Source organism: Musa acuminata, chromosome BXJ1-11, assembly GCF_036884655.1.
Source record: "Musa acuminata AAA Group cultivar baxijiao chromosome BXJ1-11, Cavendish_Baxijiao_AAA, whole genome shotgun sequence".
Classification (NCBI taxonomy): Eukaryota; Viridiplantae; Streptophyta; class Magnoliopsida; order Zingiberales; family Musaceae; genus Musa; species Musa acuminata.
The window spans coordinates 575,039-585,000 of NC_088337.1; the positions used below are offsets into that span (position 1 = coordinate 575,039).

Genomic DNA, 9,962 nt, shown 5'->3' on the forward strand with positions numbered 1-9,962 from the left:
CAGGAGGGGCTCTTCTGACTGTTGTTCAAGCTTTGTGGATAATTCTGTGTTGATTTCTCTCCAAGACAGTTTGAGATCATTTTAGTGTTAGCTTCTCCCTTCATTCGATTGTGTAATTTACGAGGGAAGACCAACAACTCGTTATCACCTGACGTGTATGCCAAATTTGATTCCGGGCTATCATTGTTTAGCAAAACCAAGGTTGCAATTTTTGGAACCAAATCTTTGTTTGCCCATGGTAGAACCTATAGGTTCGATCTGTGTGGCATAACATTCCCATCGTGGTACTGTGGTAATGTTCTATTCTGGGGAGAGAGAAGGAAGAGGAAGAAGAATACTGTGCTCCACCAACTAATATAATAGTTGAATTCTTGTTTCGATCCACGATGCTTCTTACAAGATATATTGGAGGTAAGTTCAAATTAATAATTTACCTAAAATTGAGGATAAAAAGCAAAGGAGGTTCGAAAAGGTGTTCAAAAAGATAAAATTGATATTATACTTAGTGTTGACCTTATTTTTCTATGTTTATCTTATGTTAATTCTTCGCCTTTTTGTTTATGCGTCAGTATAGTATACTCTTGTACTCGGCGCGTACGTCTCCACCGACGGTATCAAGAAGAACGGCGATCCAAAACGGAGGGGACATCGGTTTACGAATAATTAGATCTTCGGGCAGATGACGACGACCGCGCCCCCTTCCTCTTCCTCCTCGGGATTCTCCAAGTATCTTCGAGATTTCGGTGAGCCTCACTCTCTTCTCCTCGAATCCTTCTGTCGTTTAGGGTTTAATCCTTCTTTGACGGTGAGATCAAACCGTTCGCAGGCTGGGACCTGCTTATTGGATCGATTGCCGCCTTTTACGTGATCATGGTGCCCTATACCAAGGTTGAAGAGAGCTTCAATGTCCAGGTACACCCCTTTTGACCGTTGCTTGTTTCTTCCCCTTCTTGGTGAAGTCGGTGTATTGATGGGAGGATAACCGGTGACCTTTACGGGGAAAGATCACCAGTGACCTTTATGGGCAGTTGACAGTGTCTCAAACCTTGCTTGTATACATGCAGCCATTGGGATGCTGGCAGCCAATTGTATTTTCAAGGTGTAGATCAGGTGGTTCTTGGCACACATATCCACAAAATTAATTCAAAAACAGATTACTTATGCACAAGTTATATACATATGAGTATAAACATGCTCCAAGAGACTCGCTCTTGTCTTCACTTTGTGGTAGCATTTCTTTTTTATACACTGAAAGTTCATGGAAAAGTATTCATGTTTTGGCTTTATTGTTGTGTCCAATTCTTTGGTTAGCCCCAGAGAAAAAAATGTGTATATTGTAAAATATATTTTATTTTCTTATTTTTTTTTCTATTCCAGATTAGAATATCCTCTTTTCCTTTTTTGTTTATATATATGTATATATATTTTTTCAATAGGTCAAATTACTTAGATTTTATCTCTGATGTTAAACTGATGTTTGTTATTTTACTTTTGTTGGTTGCTTGAGCTAACTGGTGGTCTTTGGTCTTTGTATATCTAGGCAATGCATGATATACTTTATCACAGGCATCACATCGATAAGGCAAGATTAACCATTTTTATATCTGTTCTTCTTAACATTCTCAATGTGTTTTTCTTTCAAGGTATGTAAGAACTTCTATCACCGGCTTGAAACATCATTTATTGCTTTTGCAGTATGACCATTTGGACTTTCCTGGTGTTGTTCCTCGCACTTTTATGGGTAAAACTTTGTATGCTTCCTGGTTGCTGGCTTGCATTATGTAGGCTTAATATAGCTTGAGAATGTTCAACTGCAATTTTTAGAACCTTTTGTGATTTCTTGTTATGCTTTGAAGTTTTAACGAACTTGGCCTTCTCATATTTTGTTATGTTGATAATACTTGCTTTTCCTAATGTACTGGTTGTGATGATATTGCTGATGAGAAGAATTTTGTTTGATTGTGTCCCTTTTTCTTGGTGGGAGAAATAATTTGCAAACATGTTATTTTCTTGGAGTATTAGCAATCTTGGTGAGGTTTCGTGCTAGATTAGATGAATTGCTAGATCGGTCATCGTTGAATATCAATATTAGGTGTTAGGATTCCTTAATTTTAGGAGTCCTTAGTTTAATCTTTATTTTCTATTTAGTTTTTCCTAGTTATAGTAGGAGTTTTTGAGTTTTTTCTAATTATGTTAGGAGTCCTTTGATATAGCAAATTAGGAATTGCTATTTTTATTTTTGTTAGAAATCCTAGTCCTAGTTGGCCAAGGATTAATAACTCTATAATATGTAATGCCTTTGGTTATTTTTCTTAAGCAATCAAATACAACTCAAAGGCTCTAGTCAACTTGAAGGTTGATCCCCTTGAAACGATCAAAAGGAGGTTAATTCGCTCAAAGCGATCAAATCCCTATCTATTTTCTTAGATAAAACCCTAGAGTTTTATCATTAGTTGTCATCCTCATTAGATTTCATTAGGTTACAATCGCTAGCCAAATTCATTTGTGTCCTTGGACCTCAGTCAATTAAAATCGGGTACTCCATCAAACAATTATTCATTAGAATGGAGGTTTTATATATAGAAACAAATTTAGGTTCTAAATACATGAATTATTTCCTAAAATTGAACCAATTTAATCTAGTTTCTTTGAATTTACAAACATTGTGTCAAAATAAATTTAGGATAATCATATTATTTCTGTGTTCTGACAACTATCTATATAATGTATATCATATCATGCACTTTTTATTTAGTAAACTTATAGCTCTCCCACAAATGTATACTATTACCATGTGAAAATGATGTTTCATATTGGATTTTTAAATATGTTCAAAAGTTTAACAAAAAAGTCCCATTATTAGTTGTGTTGATTTTGCTTAACATATCATATATGCGCGTGTAGTTGTTATTCTTATATTTAATTATTTAAGATACATTTTTCATTGGAGACAGTTTTGGTGCACAATGCATTTATTAAGTTTTTAAGACCTAAGACCAACAATGCTAGTAAGTCCTAAGCAAAGTTTTTTATGGATTGAAGATTCTAAATGGGAATTATCAGAAGCTAAGCGAAATAACTGTGAAAAATGATTATAAAGTGGAGAAGAATGAAGTTATTTAGTAAAAGAACTTGTCAAATCTGTCTTATATTGTTAGGCCCACAGTTGTAACAGTCCGAAACTGGACAAGGTTTCACTTCGCTGCTGAAATTAGAGAGGCTATAGCTGGGATACTTGACCATGCATGCTTCACAATGAGGTTCTTGATGCCTTGCCATGTATTTCATGATGGGAATGTGTATTTGATGAATTGCTTCCATTAGTAATGTATTTTTCATCATTGATAATGTCAAGAATTTGTCTCTTTCATCTAGGTGCACTAATCTTCTCAGTTTTGGCATCACCACTTGTGCTTTTGATGCATGCTATCCACCTTCCAAAAATATACAGTCTATTGGCAGGTATTTGGTGCCTTTTTTTCTTTATGAATTATGTAGCTGTTTCAAACATGTTTTTAAAATATCGAATTTTTTCTGCAATCTGTATTAAGTTATTAACAATTAGGATAGTGCTGCTACTCGCACCCTGTCATAATAAAAACTCTAGTATCAATAAATTTAGAATTTTAGAGTCCTCTTCTTGGTAATTACTTGCCTATAATGTTGATACTTTCCGCTTCACATATCATTAAAGAAAACCAGTCATGGCTACAAGCTATAGTTGAAAGGATTCAATAAGATAAGATTATGCCACTGCAAAGTTTGCCATATTTGGTGGTTTAGAAAATTTTCCATCAGTCATTTTATTATTATTTTTCCACTGGCTAACAAAGGTTTTTTTTTTTTTGTTGGCATGAAGCATCTTCCATTTTCATATTTGAACATGTGATCAATTTTTTTTGCCATCTGTAGTTCGCATGATGGTAGGCTGCATTGTGTTGTTGGCGCTGCGGTTCTTTCGGATCCAGGTATATTGAATCTTTGATCCTGTAGAGTTAAATTTTTACATAATGCATTTTTTTTTCTTTTATACACCTTATTTTCTTTGGATTGTTAATGTTGTTTTGTTGTTATTTTCTTGAAGTCTTTTTATCCCTTTTTGTGCTTCAACAATTTAAATAGGGTGTTGAGGAGGTAAGTGTAGCCACTTATTGAATTTCAGAGGAGGTAATGACCATTTAGAGGCTTTTTGATTCTTGTCTTCTATGCTGTCTCATTTTATTCTCTTATGTGTCATCCAATTAAGAGTCATGGCATGTCATATGCTATTTTTAAGTGTTCTCTGGAAATTTGGGTTTTGCTTGAATTGTTTCAACCATCAGTATATTATTGGATTTAGGTACCTAGAAGTGGTCATATGATTATAAATTTAGGATGATGACTTATACTTGATTGCAATTACAGCCGGGAAGACTAACTGAAATAGATCATTACTTGCTAGTAAAAACAAAATCATAGATGCACTGAATTCATTTTGATATATCCATTCCATCTGACCTTCAATTTGAATGATTTTGATATCGTTGGACTTTACTCTTCAAGATTCAGTGAGAGACTATGTTAAGTCCCTTGGTAGTAACTAGTAAGTGGCTTTATCGCTTATCATTGAATGTGTGTGTTTATGGATGATAAGTGTATAGAGGATTATAGTTTTAGATCTGTGTTCATTCACAATCTTCCATCTCCAGATTCATAGAACAGACCACTTATATCATGCACATAGGTTTGTTTTAGGATTAAGAACTATGCTTTATTTGGGGAGGAATTTGGAATCCATGACAAATTAATTCCTAGATTCATGAGACCATTTGAAATCTTAGAAAAGTTTGAATATTTGACCTACAAACTTGGCTTACCACCCACCTTGGATGGAGTACAAAATATACTTTTATGTCTCAATCAAAAAAATATGTTCATGATTTTGATCATGCGACACCCATACAATCTTAATAATGACTTGTTTGTGAAAAATAGTCTATTTATTTTGTGGTTATAGAGCAAATTTCAAGAACATCGTATGGTGCAATAGGGTAATCACATTGAAGAAAAGAAAGTCACACTAGGAAAGATGACATGAAAGAGAAATGCCACAACAACAACAAACAACAATAACAAAGCCGTAAAGTCCCAACAAATTGTCATTTGGGTCTTTCAGACAACCCTAGGATCGACCCAACAAGTGCTAAGACTAGCTTACTAGTTGAGAATGACTCTCTATAGCCTTGATCTCGCAAGATCTCAGCCGTTAGTCATGCTATGATCCCGAGGTCTTGTGTCATCAATGAGATTTTGATGCCTGTCTACCTCGCACTCGCGGAAACAGTTGCTCGAGCTTATAGAACAGATCCTATTCAAGTAATGAAAGAGAAATACCCTCATTTATTTTCTCACCCAAGTTTGTCATCAAGTTATAGGATTAAACTATTTTAGAGGCGTTATCATTTAATAATTGGAGCAAGGTTTTTAATCTCGTACTGTATCGGTGTACCGAGCTTTGCTCAGTACAGTACGGTATGGGGTACCGAGTGGTATGCCTACAAAAATATAAAAACCAATTTTAGCCTCGTTGTTGTCGTCTCGTCCTTCTTCTCCTTGTCACCTCGGCTGTGGCCTTCGACGCCAAGGAGGTGGGGAGAAGAAAGATGACATTGGAAGATTCTCCGTGCGGTGGTGGTGGATGAAGGAGACTGTTCGAAGATGAAGAAGGCTGGGGTCTTCGTCGCCTTCCTTGCGGTCGCCTCTTTCGTTGCTCTCGTCGTTGCCTCCCCGGATCCCCTCGCCTCGAGCTCCTCTAAAGAGGTACGACTCTCCTCGCTGTTACCTCCTGGATTGTGATCGTCGAGGGAGGGCGACACCATATCGGGATCGAGAAAGGGCGTGGAAGACAAGTTCGCGTCGAGGTTCGACGGGCTCAGGTTCATTGAGACGCTGTGACTCCGCGGTCCTCTTTCTCGATGCTTCTCCCTCTTCTTCGAACGCCCTCTTCTTCCTCGCCTCGTCTCGCTGCAGCCAAATACCTGATACCGCCTGGTAGCGGGCGGTCCACGTGCCAGTCAGCAGCTGGATCGGTACATACCGCCCATACTGGACGGTACGGAACGGTATTAAAAACCTTGAATTGGAGTACCAAGGTCTCCACTACAAGCATAATCTATGTTAAAATAAGGCATGGAAGAGAATGTTTAGGCATATCTTTTGGTTGGATCTTATCACTGGCACCTACTGAGTTAACGATGGATATTGAGTTAGAATAGGAATAGGAAAGAATTATTCATGTGGACCATGTTTAGATAGGGATTCTCTTCAAATTGCAAGTTGTTTTAGGATTCCTAATATTTGCTAGAATTTGGAAATGCAGGGACCATGAAACCTTTTGAATCCAACTCGGGTTAAGATGTAGTGGGAGCTAATGGTGCTTTATATATTGGGTGGTATGCGTTATATATTTTGGGAATAATGGTGCTTTATATGTGATGATGAAGTATCATATCTCATCAAGTGAAGACAAGAAGTGTACAGAGTTTTGCTTTGCAAATGAGTTAGTGCATGTGTATCATGTATATGTTGTGAGGCATGTCAAGGTTGTAAGCTGCACTACTGTCAAGAGTGTGCATCACAAGAAATTTGTGATCCATGAAGCAACATAAAAAAAGGGGATATTCTTGGAGAGAGCCACACCATCAGAGAAGAGGAAATAAAACTTAAGAGAAAACTTGACATCAGTAACAACTGCAAATAAGTAAATTGCTTAGAGGAGGATAACATTCAGGGGAAAAGTGAGTTTTGGACTTGATATGTTTTTTGTTATTTGCGATTACAGGAAGCAATTGGCTGCATCTACTTTGTTTTTGGAAAAAAAAGTGATTTGTTGAAGTTATGTTTCAGGCTATAATGGTATATGTACATGTTTTCTTGGAATTGCATGGATTATATATTTTATTCAAAGTGTTTCTTTGTTTTATAAAATGTTTTGATAAATTAAATGGGGGAAGTGTGAACACATTATGTGCCTTGAGATATATTATTTTTTCTCAAGATCACTGAGACAAATTTAGCATTAATATTGGACTTTTTGTAATTGAATTTACATTTAATGCTAATATTGATTTTGTAAAATAATTCACTGGTGACTGTGACTTTTTGAATGTTAGCAGGTCAGGAGAAAATTTGGATATCATGTTGAAGCATTCTTTGCCATATTAACAGCTATACAGTTTCACTTATTGTTCTACTCGACCCGCCCTCTTCCAAACATACTAGCTTTTGGCTTAGGTGCTCACCTTTTGCCTTGCATCTTGACATTCTATTTCAAAATTGTAGAAATATAGTGTTGTTATGCGAAATAGGTATTGCATTACTCCTGATTTTACTAAAATTACAATTGAACATGGAAAAACTTTTATACTCAAAGCTTTTTTGAGGTTGTTTTTGTGACAACATGGCATTATGAGTTGAAAATCTTATGATATACTTATATCGAAGGAGGTGTGAGCAAAACATTTAGAAGTCTTAAAAAATTATTAAACATGTATAATTTTGCTGCATTAATGATATCAGGAACCCTATGGGAACAAAGACATATTTATTGGATTGTCAAAACTCAAAATAGATTTACTGTAAGCCACGAGATGCATCTCAATTAAGAAAAGGCGCCAAGTTCTTTGGATAAATACAAATGAAAGGTTGTAGAGAAATAATGTTGGGTATTCACTCTTGCTGAGCTGTATGGTGATCTTGTGGGTATTGGGAGGTGAAGAAGATTAGTGGCCACAACAGTTAAAACACTAGTATCTTCTGCTGCATGAGTGATGAATGACAGCAAGACAGACTTCCCTCACCATTCCTGGATCTATTTGATTATGTCAATCATACTTTTGATGTTCAATAGAAGTAACTAGGTGTTTATGAAAGCATAACTGACTCATTTTTTCGGTGCAGTTAACTTGGCATATTCTTTCTGGTTCAAAGGAAATCCATTTGCAACTCTCAGATGTCTGGTATCATTCCTTTTCCCATTCCTTCAGACAATTTTGTTTTTTAGTTGCTTCAAGTCTTTCTTTTTTAAAGCTTATGTGATAGCTGCGAAAGTGGCTATCATTGGATTTACTTTCCTTGATACAAAAGACAAAGCATAGGAAGTGTAAGAATATCAATAGGTGTATGAAATCAGTTTGAACGTATGTTGTGATCATCTGTAAAATTATTGTTTAGTGGTAGATGCTTGCAAAACCTGGAAATTATTTCATGAGTTAATTAGTTTGGCCACTAGTAGCTAATTATTTGGCTTTGTTGATTCCATATTTATCCATTTATATGCTAATTGTGGTAGTTCCACCAAATTGCTTTTAGTTGGCATTTAGTTAGGTTCCACAATTTTACACAAGAAAATTATGCTACATGACAAGGAATGGTTGATATTTATGAATGGTTGGGGTTAGTTGTTAATTATCATAATGGAGGTTTTTTGGGTCATATTATGAGTATTAGGATTATTGTGAATAGGCCTCCCATAACCCTTATTTTCATATCTATAAGAGGAATAAAAAATGTTCATTATGGGTGCCTCTTCATTTCCCTTTTTTCTTCAAAGCTCAATTTCCTCTTCCTGGAAATCTCGGATCTTCTTTTTCTCCCTCCCCCATTCTTTACAAATTCCTTTTCTTTGAGCCTCCTAAACAATGTGACTACCCTCCCTAGTCTCTCTTTCGGTGATTTTTTTGTTGGCTCCTATGAGAAGCTCATAGCGTTATTATCTGTAGGGACCAAACCAAGTGTCAATAGATGTGGAGCTAGGATGTAATTTGTAATTGGAACTGGAAGTTCTGGGTAGCAGTCTAACCTTCTCCAATCTGTAGATATAGATTTGAATGGGCCTGTCTTCCAAAGAGGAAAAATTCTGTTCACGCGATTGATTTATGCTATTTTTGTGGCATCATTACGGATTATTGTTTGCAAATATCCTTGTAATTTAAATTCTGATCTTCAAATTGAATGATATGTCGGCAAAGTGGGGGATATTAATCTAGATTTAATTTCATTTGGTTTTAATCTAATCTTCTTTATTTATGATGTTTCTAGATGATGATCTAAGTTTCTTTTATCTGAATTTTAAGCTTTGGCGGGGGCTAGAATTGCCAAGTTTGGAGCTCAATTCTGGGTCTCATGGAAGCTTAATCTTCATTTAATAACACATATGCCAAATCAGCAGGTTGCTTAATTAAGAATGCATATTCATATATGATCTAGTATGCCTTGATCCTTCTTTTATCATATTTTTGCATATTAAAAACTGTTTTCAACAAGGTGTTATGTACACATGTGGTCAGAACTTCCTTAATGGTGGATCTTTTGGTATGCATGCCATGCTAAGACCATATTTTATCTATGTTAACCTATAACTCAGTTCCTCATGTCTTTTCCTTCTTTCTTTTTCTTTTCAATGAGTGTCTCCATGAATGGTTTCCCAAGGGTGGTTACAGTTCCATTTATTGTTAATCACTAGAGCATGCTTTTGTGAGGCTACTTGCAGAATGAACTTCTTTTAGCGAAGTTGTTTTTCAAAGTGATCAAATCATTGTAGGGTTAGTAATTTTAATGAGAGAAAATGATTGAAAATACCATAAACCTGTGGTTGGTCTATTTTTGTTGATCGATACGTTTGTGCATGCTTTCTGTTGCTACTTCTGAAAGTTAGCTTGTTCACATTTGAGGACTATAATGACTTGTTTATCCTTTTCATATTACTTTTTGAATGGAAGCCTGGAAAACATGCATAGCTTTTATCATCATGAAATGACAACTGCATGGGTGTGAACTTAGTAGTGGAACTAATTCATGTGACAGACTTGTGCTTCAATCGTATTTAGATGTGATACTGTGCTGCTCTTTGGACCAATTGGAATCGAACTTTTGCTGGTATGTACTTGGTCTCCTTTTTTATGTTTTCAACATGTTTCTTAGGA

At 35.8% G+C, this 9,962-nt stretch overlaps 1 protein-coding gene and 1 non-coding gene across 6 annotated transcripts in view; one reads left to right on the forward strand and one right to left on the reverse strand.

Moving 5' to 3' along the window:
* Positions 1 to 569: 569 nt before the first annotated feature.
* Positions 570 to 9,962, forward strand: part of LOC135596724 (dol-P-Man:Man(7)GlcNAc(2)-PP-Dol alpha-1,6-mannosyltransferase-like) — a 27,397-nt gene continuing 18,004 nt past the window's right edge. For 4 of the 5 annotated variants that reach the window (XM_065088818.1, XM_065088821.1, XM_065088822.1 and 1 more), the window contains exons 1-9: positions 570 to 743; positions 827 to 912; positions 1,541 to 1,582; positions 1,696 to 1,741; positions 3,376 to 3,462; positions 3,913 to 3,968; positions 7,152 to 7,272; positions 7,939 to 7,997; positions 9,844 to 9,915. In XM_065088818.1, coding sequence (XP_064944890.1) covers positions 680 to 743; positions 827 to 912; positions 1,541 to 1,582; positions 1,696 to 1,741; positions 3,376 to 3,462; positions 3,913 to 3,968; positions 7,152 to 7,272; positions 7,939 to 7,997; positions 9,844 to 9,915 — 633 coding nt within the window. In that variant the 5' untranslated portion in view covers positions 570 to 679. The remainder of the gene's footprint in view (positions 744 to 826; positions 913 to 1,540; positions 1,583 to 1,695; positions 1,742 to 3,375; positions 3,463 to 3,912; positions 3,969 to 7,151; positions 7,273 to 7,938; positions 7,998 to 9,843; positions 9,916 to 9,962) is intronic. The other variant, XM_065088820.1, reaches the window with a different exon arrangement.
* On the reverse strand, positions 5,146 to 5,366 carry LOC135597860 (small nucleolar RNA U3). Its single transcript, XR_010481451.1, has one exon. It is a non-coding gene; the product is annotated as a small nucleolar RNA U3 (small nucleolar RNA).